The sequence below is a fragment of the Cupressus sempervirens genome, chromosome 3 (assembly GCF_028749045.1).
Source record: "Cupressus sempervirens isolate cs-2001-9-10 chromosome 3, ASM2874904v1, whole genome shotgun sequence".
In the NCBI taxonomy this organism is placed as follows: Eukaryota; Viridiplantae; Streptophyta; class Pinopsida; order Cupressales; family Cupressaceae; genus Cupressus; species Cupressus sempervirens.
Window position 1 is genome coordinate 460,940,604 of NC_143120.1, and position 13,311 is coordinate 460,953,914.

The 13,311-nt window shown below is 35.8% G+C and overlaps 1 protein-coding gene across 1 annotated transcript in view; it reads left to right on the forward strand.

Annotated features, from left to right (window-relative positions):
* Positions 1–12,879, forward strand: part of LOC149567094 (uncharacterized) — a 35,781-nt gene extending 22,902 nt beyond the window's left edge. Inside the window, exon 9 of the mRNA XM_089820309.1 lies at positions 12,360–12,879. Coding sequence (XP_089676435.1) covers positions 12,360–12,404 — 45 coding nt within the window. The 3' untranslated portion in view covers positions 12,405–12,879. The remainder of the gene's footprint in view (positions 1–12,359) is intronic.
* Positions 12,880–13,311: the final 432 nt, after the last annotated feature.

Consider the following 13,311-nt stretch of genomic DNA (forward strand, 5'->3'; position numbering starts at 1 on the left):
TAATCATTTCAACCTCTTATGCATATTCTGTTAGTGATTTCAAGTCAAGAACAAGAAGCTTCAAATACTGCTTGCAATTTGGGCACCAAGGTGCTGAAGCAATGTGGGCCAAAAATTGAGAAGTACCAACAATAGTGGGCCAAAGAAGAACTAAATGCAAAGGAATTACAAATTGTAGGATCCCAGGAAATGAGCAAGAACCAAATGAGGAAAGTGCAGATCAGCATTGAGAAAGTTGGGGATTTGTTATTCTAGTTTCAACATAATGAAGACCATGAGAGAGAATTGGCTATGATGATGGTAAGAATTACACTAGCATCTTATTTGGTGAATTGGAAGTGGTTATTGACAAGCCTTTTCATGAGAATGTCTATTTACAATGGACCTCTCCATGAGAGTGAACTGTTTGAAAACAATGGTGTAATAGTTGACGAGACAATACATTTGAAGATAGAGGAAATTACAAAAAATATTGCAGCTGAAAATGAGTCTAATATTCAAGAACTAGAGCAGGGTGATGTTACCTTCATTCGCATAAGAAGCCATTGGAAATAATGAAATTAGATTACTCAAAGTTGCTCAAGACAAGGATATTGATATCAAACATGCTAAAGATAAAGAGAGGGAGATAGATGAGTTATGTCTGCAACTAAGTCTGACACAATACTCATTACATCAGGCTGAAAATCAGATTTCTAGGATAGCCATTCACCAAGATGATGATCAAGAACCTAAGGCTAAGGAGATCATACAAATAATAGAAGGGATTCACACCCTTGGTGAGATTGAAGGAGAGAACAATATATACACTTCATTTTATCTATATGAGGATCATTATGTTAAAGAAGACTATAAGGACTAACATGAAGACAACCATGAGAACTCTAATTTTTATGACAGCAGTAGTATATCTTCACAATGTCATGTGGAATCTGGATAGATATGAACCAAGAGAAAATAATTCAGAAATTTCACTTGACAATGATCCTCTTATTAATCAGGATAATGATTTAGTTGTTAGTATTCATGGTGAATTAGAACCATAATGATCTTCACAATGTCTTCAAAATCGGGGTAATGATCTTCACAATGTCTTTGTTAATGTTTAGCATCAGTAGAAGTAATGATGTTATGAACATTCTGTTTATTAAGACATATGCAAATCTTTAACAGGCCCTTCTGATAATATTTACTAATGTTATATATATATATATATGTTTGAATGGTTGTCTTAACATACATTATCGGCAGGCAGTATTACCTTCAGATTATCGGTGGACATCTTAATAAGTTCATATTATATGCCATTGGGAGTCATGTGTTGATTTAGTTTAAACTAACTATTAGTTAGTTGTGCCTCCGTAGAAGCATGACCCTAGATGGCCATAGGCCATGTAGAGTCATGACTCTATGGGGCATAACCCTTTGCATATCTATATAAACAGAGTGCAGATCGATGGGAATGTCATCAATCTAAGGCATCACAGACCCAACGATCTGCATATTAAACCTTGCAGAATATTTCCTTAGAATTCTTCTCTGCGATCTAATTTGGAAGGCTATCATTATATTCATTATATAGTCTGTGTTATCAGCAATATACAGTGAAGGAGATTCAGCATCTCAGCAATTCGAGATCACCATTATTTGAAGGACAACTCTGCACTACAGTTATTCAAGTAAGAGTATCTATTGTTATCCATATTTATTGTAATAGTTTTATCTATCAGAGATCACTAAAATCTAACGGTCTTCACAATCGGGATAATGATGATCCTCTCATTAATCAGGATAATGATCTTCACAATGTCATGTGGATAGATATGAACCAAGTGAAAAGAATTAAGAGTTTTTACTTGATGATGATCCTCCCATTAATTGGGATAATGATTTAATTGCTACTATGCATGGTGAATTAGAAGATGGAGGTCCCTACAACTCATCTATTGTTTTTCCACCAAGTTCTTATGATGTGGCAGTTGCCTACTTATTGTTTGATGATATTATCTTTATGCATACTCCAACTTTCAGCGGTTTCTACGTTTGGGCTACTATAATTTTTACAGATTTGGTTCAGCCTCTAGAAGTGAGTGAGTTGCAGGTTGATTTGTGGAGATATCTCACCTTGAGGCACATACCTTATGAGATCATTACTCTTCTAGTACAGGGGCATAGTGATGACAACATAATCTTCCATATTGCTGGTCCAGTGTATGACAACGGTATGTGGTGGACTTATGAGTCAAACTTTATGCATTTTCCTAGTTTTGGTTGGGTGATCTATTTGTTCAGTTGGCTGATCTGGGATGATAGGTTGTTAGACACCTAGTAATCCTCCTAGGATAATGTTGATAGGATGGTTTGTGGTCCAAGTGTTGATTGTATGTATGCGTGACATTTTGAGGATCCTATTGTGATATTACACAATTTTGGATTTGATGCAGTTATGATCAGAGTTGCGCAAAATGTAGACGTATTGGTACTTCACTAATTGACATGGGAGTCGAGGATCATAGTGATGGATGTATTGCATTCTTATTTTTGGTACCACAATATGGCAAGTCCTAACTTCAGAGTTACCAGTATGGGCCACAGAGATGCTACCAAATGATATGGGATCCTAGTATTGGTTTATGGACTCATGATTACTTGAGGGCAAACAATCTCGAGGGAGGACTGTAATGTCCCCTTTTTGGGACGTTAAGAAATTAAGGACATATTCTTTTAATATTAAAATTGACTTATGAGAGCGTAATGTAAATTTATAAAACATCAATTTAATATTATGTAGTGAGATAAAAGTGACAAAGGAGGAATAATAGGAAAAGACAGGAGAAGGGAGTTGAAGGGTCACAACCTTGTGCCATAAAAGAAGGAAGGCTTCATTCATTTAGGCATGCTTGATTATTGGATTTCAGATCAGATTTCTTTTGGAGAAACTTGGAAGCAAGTTGCTTTCATTTTCATAACCAGCTCTAAGGACGGAAACCCTCTAGCTAGACGATAGTGGACAGGAATCCAGTGTTGGTGGGAGATGTCATTTCAGGTGTTGTGCTTGTTCTTACACTTATCTTTATTGTTCAATTTGACTGTCTTTGTTGTATTTAAGATTGGAAAACATCATGTTACTGTATTGCTAGATTTTATAATACAAACGCAAATTTGAAGTTGTTTGGAACTAGTATTTTAATGAGCATCTATTGGTTCATTTGCTGGTTTTATTTGCATTGAGCTATCTGTTATGATCTAAAGTTTGTTTGTGAGTAAATTTGGGAAATTACAGATAAGCAGAAGTTGACGTCATGGGGCTAGAGCTCTGCTTGTGTTATTGAATACATACAGGTCCTTCTATAACAACTAAAATTTATATGCACTAAATAACCTTGAGATATATTCTATCTTATATCGAATAGAAGTAAAAACTAGCTACCCATTCACATGAAGAGGAAATAACAGAATATAACTAATTCCATTCTCAAGAAAAGATCTTGACTATCATTTGAAGAATTAACTATCTTTTTGATGAAATAGCAAGAACGATCAGGAAAGATTAATTATCTATACTACACATGATATGTAAAATACTTAAAACCAACTGCTAATTCTAACTATCATTTCATTTAAACAAGAATGCAATTGCATAAAATATAATGCTGAAACTAAGATAAGGAAGCAACTGGAAGATACGAAGAATTATTGACAGGGTTTAGTTCACACCACATCAAAGAAATAGAATCTAGTCAGCACTGTGTAACTCTAGGCATTTGAGGGAGAGGAAAAACATTGATAGAGGCTTAACCTCCTAACCATGGACCTAGTGTAATCCCCACTTATTCTCAATTGAGAATGACCCTACCTTGCACGGGATAAGGCATGTGTATACCATCTTGTCTTGCCACTTGAGCAACCTAGTGTTAGAGTTGTCACCTACACAACCAGCTAGATTGTGCGTATCTCCCTATAGTCTATCCATCCGACCATGAGTTATCCTGGCCTCTGGTGATCATAGTAACATCATTCGCCACTATCCTACCCTAGCCAGGGATTTTCAAAGGACACTATGCGCTTGATCACCCACCACTCGACTTGACATACCAAACTAATACCTAGTTCCCACTATGAGCTGACTAGCCTTACTAATTTCAGTTATCCGTAAACTCATCATAATTTTGATACAACTTTCTATCTTGCAGGTTAATCAAGCAGTCCATATCATATGGACTCTGCCACTCATCTTAGCTGTTCTTGGCTATCCTTGATGATCTTTGGTGTATCCTTCCTTTCAGCTTGCTTTATAGAATATTTAGTTATGTAGAGTAATTTCTTGCTGTATCCATAATTCAGGGAAAGAAAAAGAAAGAAAAGACCATTTACAATCTTCCATAATCTCAGGGACGTATGTAATAATGTCATTGTATTTTGGAGTATAGACGGTATGATCCACTAATTTCTTTTGACATAGATAAAAAAATTATCAGAAATAAAGCATTGAATAAACAAGGCCTTTATCGGTCTAAGGTGCTCCTCACACGCTTGGTAAAACAGTCCCATACCAGTTCCTATGGACTTTTCATTTAGAAATTCAAGGTCCAACTGGATTGCCTTGAGAAAGCTATGAACAATAGTCTATTGTTTGATATTATGGAAATGACATGAATAATTCAAAGGAAACAACCTGGAAAAAGGGAACTTCGGAATGTATATTATTTGCTTGATTCTCCAATCAACGAACTCCAATGTGATTCTTAGCATATATCATAGTTCTACATTTGCTAACTGAGACTTCTCATATCTATGTTCACCAGAGTTTCTGGGACAGGGATGGGTTTTCGGGAGGACAATTTTTTTTTGGCAATTCTAGGGACGGGGGGACAGCTATATATATATATATATATATATATATATATATATATATATATATATATATATATATACATTGAAATTTGCAAATATACATGTCATTCATATGAAACTAAGCACAAAGAATGTCATTTAAACATTATAGAACCATAACATTCAACATTTGAATGCCATCTAGGAAATAATAACCGATTGCAATACTCAATTGTCAAAATGCATATCAATATGTGAACAAAAATATTTAAATATAAGTTTAGCAGTGAACAATATCGTGAACATGATAATCTGAAAATCAAAATCTAAATATGGCCAAAGCTATAGGCCCAAAGGCTAGGGGCTGCCATAAAGTAATAAGTATCAATGTATCATAATCATGTTCAAGTTCAACATAAAAAACAAAACATAGAAAAATGAAGCAGACTGCTGCTCCTATTTTGCCTCTACCGCCATGGCATCAAAATCAGAGTCCTCACTATCATCCTCCATAGAAAGCGTAGTCTCATCTAATGGAACCCCATTCAATCTCGGTGTTGTGTCATGTTCATCTATCTAGGCCACATCTTCAGGCTCAACATCCCACTGCAAAGCTGGTGTCTGCCTATACTTTGGAGTTTGACGATCCGCAAGTCAAAGAGCATGATGCACTGTCACTAGCTTCTCCGCTCTTTTAGAGGTAAGTCTGTTTCTCTTGATAGATTGGATAAATGAATATGTGGACCAATTCCTCTCTACAATTGAGGAACTAGCAACTTGTGCAAAGAGGTGAGTGGCAAGTATTTTTAACTCAGGTGTATCTCTCCCATGCCAAGTCCACCATCCAATAGGATCTTTGTGTGCCAAAACAACTCTATCCAACCTTGCTTGTGGCTTACCCAAATTTGGGCTACGAAGTTTGTTAAGTCAAGGAACTGTGCACGAAGAGTAGAGGCATCTTGAGCTGAACACATTTTATCAATTTCTCTTGTGAAGCCATCCTATACTTTAGGATCATCACACGGGAGGCCCCTTTCACCCAACTGTGCATACGATTTGGGATTTAGAGCAAAGGCTGCCATATGAAGTGGGGTATTCATCATGTTCCACCTCCGCGTCACAATAGGCCTAATATGCTCCTCATAAAACCCTAATGTAGATCCTTTGTTGCAACAATTCTCTTCATTTTCCCCAACATGCTATCAATAGTCTCATAGATCTCTCCCAAAATTAGGAGCGTCAGTATCAGCATATCTAATGACATCTACAATGGGTGCTATGATAGAGCAAATATATCTGCAAGATGCAAACAAAAATAAAAATAAAAATTAGAAATTTAAGAATTTTAAGGCTGTTAGTAGGAAAATCAACAAGCAAAACACTAACATTAAATTTAAAAATCAACAACTTACCTCATTGTGTACCACCAACTCTTATCAAGGATCCTTTGTTTCACTGCTTTTCCTTCAGAGGACTTAGAATTAGACCATCGTCCCCACTCTGGATTCACCATCATCAATTGAAGGGCCTCATACACCTCAATCATCCTCTCCATCAAGATGAAATATATGCAATACCTATAGCAACAATTATAAATTAAAATATAAATAAAGTTAAACATTAATGATTAAAAACATCACATGTAAGTTTGTAACACTTATAAATAATTTTTTAAAATAACTTAAAACAAACTAAAAGTAAACTATAATTAAAATTGACATTCTTTGTCTCTATAGGTTTGAGGATCTCCTTCTTAGAGAAGGACCTGAATAGAGCAAGTGAAGTGTGGTGGTTGCAAATAAACATTTGCACTTCTCTAGCTTTTAGCAACCCCTATTTCACCCATTCAATGCATTGTTTAAGGAATGAACACAAGGGGTCCAAAAGATGTGCCTATAAGCACCCTCTATCATCATACCAATTGATTTGCACATAGGTGCAAAATCTATGATAACCTATTCAACACTAAACAACCCAACCTCCTCTATGGCATCTCTCAAAATGGTGAATTGAAATTCTACATCCTTCTTCTTTCCTGAACAATCTATGGCTTTCAAAAAATAAGAGCCAGTAGGGGATGTAACAATGATGTTGATGAGTGGTCGATGTTTAACATTGGTCCACCCATTCATCACAATAGAGCAGCTTGTCCTAACCCAAGTGCATTTCATATCCTCAAATAACAAAACAACCTTTGAGTACTCTTCATCTAGGATGGTGGTTCGTAGCTTATGCTCACCAGGGGGTACAACTGAGGGATTTATGTTCAATATATCTTTTACCATTTATTTAAAATAAGTGGAACAGGCTGTATGATATGGGATACTATTAGCAATAAAGAATCTACCAATGGATGCCTCACACTTTTCCTTTGCCTTTGCATTAAACATACTTTCCACCAAACCCTTCTCACCACTACTCATCTTTCTCTTCCCTCTAGACTCAGTAGGGCTGCCACTAGTACCGATGGTGGATGACATATGCTTAGATGATTGTGAGGGAATAGATGGTGATGTCACTGTCAAATTTTGCCCCTCCATTTCGGCCTCTAAGTGCAATCTTTGGCATTCTAATCTTTGTTCATCAGTCAAGTTAGGACAAACTTTGACTCCATGACATGCAACACCTAAAAAGTGACTTCACCCTTGTATAGCTCCCCTTAAAATCATCAAGACAAACATGACAATCCCGCACCCTAGTCCCTCCTGAATTTTTTTATTGTTTGGCCTAGGTGTGACATATTGGAGAAGAGGTTTTTTTCTATTATAAGGACCCTTTGCAAAATCTTTCATAATGTTGGAAGGGCATTTAAACAAATTAGATTTAGGATTGACTCTTTTCCTAGTCCCACTACTAGCAACATCAGCCCCAACCACATTTTCTTCCTCATCACCACTACTACTGGTACTCCCACTGCTGCTCATTGTGCTTTGTTTTGAGATTTAAATAGCGATGGAAATATGAACTGAAACAATGATTTTTTAATTTAAAAAATTAGACTTTTCAAGCTGCAAATCTATTTAAAAAATGAATAATGGAAGCATAAAGAGTTTCATACTTACTTGGTGCACAAAATGGAAGCCCAAACCCTTGGTCAAGCTCTTGGAAGCAAAAATATCACCTCCTCCTTTTGCAAAATGAAAACCCCAACCAGCTGCAACACAAAATAAAAACCAAACAAATGACAAAACAACTAAAATGTGGTCTCTTTTAACCTTTTAGGGCATTGGAGGGGTGGGGCCCACCTGGGTGATCAAGTTGGGAGCCTTAAAATAATATATTAATGTTCACTTTTTTATTTTATTGCATGCAAACAATTGGGCACTACCGACCGTCGTCGGTACAGTCGGGGGATATCCAGGCGTCCCCTTTCCGTACTGGGGATGGTAAGCCATCCCCTTTTTCTTTCCTAGGCGTCCTCGAGTTTCGGAGACATCCCCTAGTGATTTGCACAATTTGGGGATGGCCGGGGGACGTCCCATACACGTCGCCTTGTCCTGGGGATGTCCCTGTCTCGAAAACATGGGTTTTTTGGCCGGGGACGTGTCCCTGGGGTACGTAGGCTAAATTCAAACAACTGCAGATTGGCAATAGTAATGAATGTACTGTGAGAGTGAGCCCATGAACAACTACAACTAGAAAATAGATAGAGGAATGATCGGCCAACGTAGGAAAGAATGGACAAAATGGAGTTGTGTTTGCATGAAGAAAACATGGTGGCGGAAAGTTACGTTTGCTATGAAGAAAGACTTGAATCAGATCGAAAAGAACAAGACATGAATTTTAGTTCCTAAACCTAAAGATTAGAATGTAACTGGAACTATATTTTATTCTTGAACAAGTTGAATGAAAATGGTATTTTGGTAAGGAACAAAGCTAGACTGGTTTGCAAAGGATGTTCACAATTGAAAGGTATAGATTTTGAGGAGGCTTTTGCCCCTGTTGTTAGATTTAAAGCAGCTAGTTGTTTCTTGCATATGCTACTTACAAAGATTTCAATGTATATCAGACAAATGTTAACATTCTTGAATGGTGATCTTGAAGAGGAAGTTTACGTTGAACAACTTGATGGTTTTTCTTTGACTGATCAGAATGATATGGTTTTTCAATGGAAGAAATTTTTGTATGGAATGAAGCAAGCCCCAAGAGCCTAGTATGCAAGGCCAGATAAATATTTGCTTAGACTTGGTTTCATTAAAGGAATTGCATATGGTAATTTGTACTTCAAGATTGACACTGATAATATCTTAATTGTTGAAGTATTTGGATGATATCATTTTTAGTGGAGATGAGAAGATGAGCAAAGGTTTTGCTTATGAGATGCAGAAAGAGTTTGAGATGTCTATGATAGGTGATGAAATTTTTCCTTGGTTTACAGATCATACAATAAAAAACAAGAGTTTTCATATCAGAGTCTAAGTATGTGAAGGGGATGCTAAAGAAATTTGGTATGGATGATTCAAAACCTGTTGGAACTCCTATGGTAACTGGTTGTAAATTGACAAAGAATGATTATTCACTGAATGAAAGCCAAACAAGGTACAAATCAATGATTGGTGGATTACAATATCTAACTCACAATAGACCTGACATATCTAATACAGTTGGAATTGTTGCAAGCTTTCAAGCTGAACCTAAATTATCACATGTTGTTAGAAGGATATTCAAATACTTGAAGGGTACAATTGACTTTGGATTATGGTATGATAATGATGATGACTTTATTCTGAGTGCTTTCATTGATGCAGACTAGGCAGTAAATGTGGATGACAGAAAGAGTACTATTGGTGGTGCATGCTTTCTGGGTAAGGTTAGTTGCATGCTGCAGTAAAAAGCAAGATTGTATATCTTAATCTACTGCTGAAGTTGAATATGTTGCTATTGTTGTTAATTGTACACAAGTTGTTTGGATGAAGAAAATGGTGAAAGGTATCAGAGTGAATATTGAAGAGTCTATTAGTATTTATTGTGATAACTAGTGCTATTAATATTTCAAAGAATCTTGTGTTGCATTCAAAGATAAAGTATATATCTATCAAATATCATTTCTTGAGGGATAAGGTGAATATTAAAGAAGTAAGATTGGAATATATGGCTACTAAAGAGAAAATTACAGTCATTTTCACGAAGCCTTTGTCTAAAGATACCTTTAAATATCTCAAAACTTAAAGGTAAGCTTGAGGTGATGACCCTCCCAATGAGAGCTAGTTGATGCATGGATTTGCATCAGTTCAATGATCTTTATAGAATTATCTTTATTCTGGATTGGTGTTTTTGGTGGCTGCTACTCAGGGGGAGTAGTTGGTCTTGTGAGGTATGATTTTTAGTTTTTGTGAGATTTTCAGTTGATTTGGCTTCTTTGACTTAGTGCGTACATGTGCCTTTGTCATTGATGTCAAAGGAGGAGATATAGCAATGTGAAAAATATGAAGATGAGGGCGAGATAGCTATGTAAAAAACATAATATGAAGATTTGGAGAGATTGTAGGGAGATGGTTTGTTGGAAAAACTCTAAAAGATATCTAATATTGTTGATGATTTTGATCTGTGTGCATTGACTTATTTTTTCAAATCATATGTTACCATCGATGTCAAAGGGGGGATGTTGGGATTGTTGCAGGAGATTGCATTATGTGTTGGCATTTATGCTTTGTCATTGATGTCAACATATGTCTGTTAATGACAATGTTTTTAGTTTGTTCAGTGGAGAGATTAGATCAGTATTTTTCCTGTATTATCAGATGCTGTGCAGTTGCATATGGTTGAATGAATGTTTGTAGATGATCATTGTCTGATCGGTAGAGGTTAATGTTATGATTTGAGCGAGTTATAGTTTGTCGATCAAATATTGATTTATTGGTTATTTTGGAGATGACGGTGTCGCAATTTTTGGATTGGTGTGAATTGGTTACACAATATTTTTTGTTGCTAACCTGGTGGTGTGTTCAAGATTGGATTTGTGTCCTCAGTTGGAATGGTTCATGATTTGAAAACTAGCAAGCTATTTTTTTGATGTTAGAGATTGCTATTTGATGTTATGTTGAATAGTGTAGAGTTGTTTGTGGATTCTAAGGTAGAGATGTTTTTGTTGGTGATTGGTATTTCAAGATGCTTCTTGTTTTTTCTTAGCTATGTCCTATTCTTGTTGTCCTATTCTTGTTGTTGGATCACTTTGAGCAATGTGATTGAATTCAAAATATTTCTTGAAGCATGTTGGTATGTTCTTGGCCGACTTGGTGAGGTAGTGTGCGTGTTGTATTGGATCATGAGCGTGTTGTGTTGTTGTATTGGATCATGGCCTGCTGGAGATTAATTGTTTGGATCTAGATATGTCCTCGCTGACATATCTTGGATCACATTGTTAATTGTAATTCATTTTTGTAATTGAGGTCATGTTCGAGGCCGACCTTGTTTATGTTGATGTAGTGTATATAAAGATGAAACCATTCATGTAATGAAGAGGAAGTAAGTGTGCTGTTGTGAAGGAAGGAAAGTGTGCCAGCATGTTGTATCAAAGATGAAGGGAAGAGGTATTAGTGGATTCTATTGTTGAGACACAGATTTGATGCACTTAATTGACATTGTATTGGCATATCAAAGATGGTATCAGTCTGTACATAATTCAGTGGATTGTAGCTCATCTTGGGTTGTTGCTCTTGTTGCAATCTCAGGGTTGTTGACCTTTTGTATCTTTGAGTAGTGAGCCTAAATGCATGTGCATTCCCTTTCTACCTTTAACAAGGTATTTGTGCTAATGCATAATCTAGTGTATTTGATCTGCACTGTGGTTTTTCCCATAATAGGGTTTCCACGCCAAAAAATATGGTGTTGTTTGTCATGGTGGTGTTGCCTTCTGTGCATTGATGCTTAGCTTTTAGATCTAAGTTCTCATGGTGGTGAATTGTTTAAAGTATCAAGTTCTATCGCACAACTCATCCACTGCCCCCCTTCTTAGTTGTAAGTTCTGTCTCCTTGTTCCTAACACCTGTACCTTTATTAATTTACTCATGCACCTTGATTCAAAGTGTCACTACTCCATTTGACTGCAGAACCAATTGACAACAAATTTGACTTTTTTTGACACCTAATCATAATTATAGGTACCTTAATAGGACAGGCTTGTTTTGAAGAACCATCAATGAACATCAATCTTAGCTTTCTGAATGTACTTCATTGAATTTTTATTCATGCATTTTGCTCTTAGTTTAATTCCTCCACCATGCAACTTGTTGCAAAAACATAGTTCTCTAATTATTTCTGGATGGAAACCTATAATGTACCTACTTTACTGTTAAAATACTAAGAGGCATCTTATAAAATTGATACCATGTTTATAATTTGAAGGTTTGTTTATGAGATATTTTATCTCTATAATATTATGTCCTGTTCGGATTAAAATTCATAGCTATCTATATTTATTGTGAATATGCTTGGGAATTTTTTACTATAGCTTTCTGAAAAAGCTTATTTTATTCCATATTTTGAAAAAAGTTCGAAGTTTGATATCAGAAATGTTTTCTTCTTAGGTTGAATACGAGGATGCTGCTCAACAAGAAGTCTCATACAACTAAATTGGCCTAAGGTCTAATGATAATTTTTCTTATCAATGCTGATTAGGTAGTGACAGATTCTTAGAAGATTAAGCAGAGTAAGTTTTTTTTTGGATGTAATTTATTGGTTTTCTCCTTTCCCATCTCTGTAGTTGTCAATGATTGGGAATTCAGAATCTTATTCAATGGGCTTGCACTTAAAAGTCTATGTTGCCATTGAACAATGTTAATGACATTATGTTGCTGTTTAGCTCTAGTACTGGCTCATGCTATTCTTTTTGTTTGTATCCTTTGTCTAATTCAAAGGCATGGTCAAAGGACCTTCAATTTGCAACTCTACTCTGTTTACTCCCTTTTGAAATTCTGTTTGAATCACTCCAGCGGTGATTGGTTTTGGTCACCAGATACATGTAGCCCGATTAAAATGAAGGATGGCAGCTTCATTTGACCAGAGTTCAATAGCAAAAAAATTGAAAACATGAGTTTATACTTGGAATCGGTGTTTGTTATGGATATTTGTTTTATTTTTCTTATCAAAGATACTTATGACATGCATAAAATCAGAATTCAAGAATAACTCAACTTTCTTGTGTTACCATGTGGATGTGGCCTGGGTAAATTTGACAAGTACCTGGGCAGAAGAGCTATTAGCTAGCTAGCAATTGTTTGGGAAAATAAGAAATATCCGAGTTACATATAGTTATATGATCTGTCAAAATTAAAATATAATATTTCCACCACTATTAGTTTATGATTTAAGGCTTTTGAAATGAAAAGCCTCATTTAGAGTTTGGAAAATATCTGTAATGGTCTTTTCTCTCTAAAAGTCTAAATAAAATTTTCTTGTCTCTTGTTATCTTGAAAGGTAGGTTCATTACATAGATAATTTGTTACTATTTCTCCTAAATGTACACTTGAAAGTTGCCTT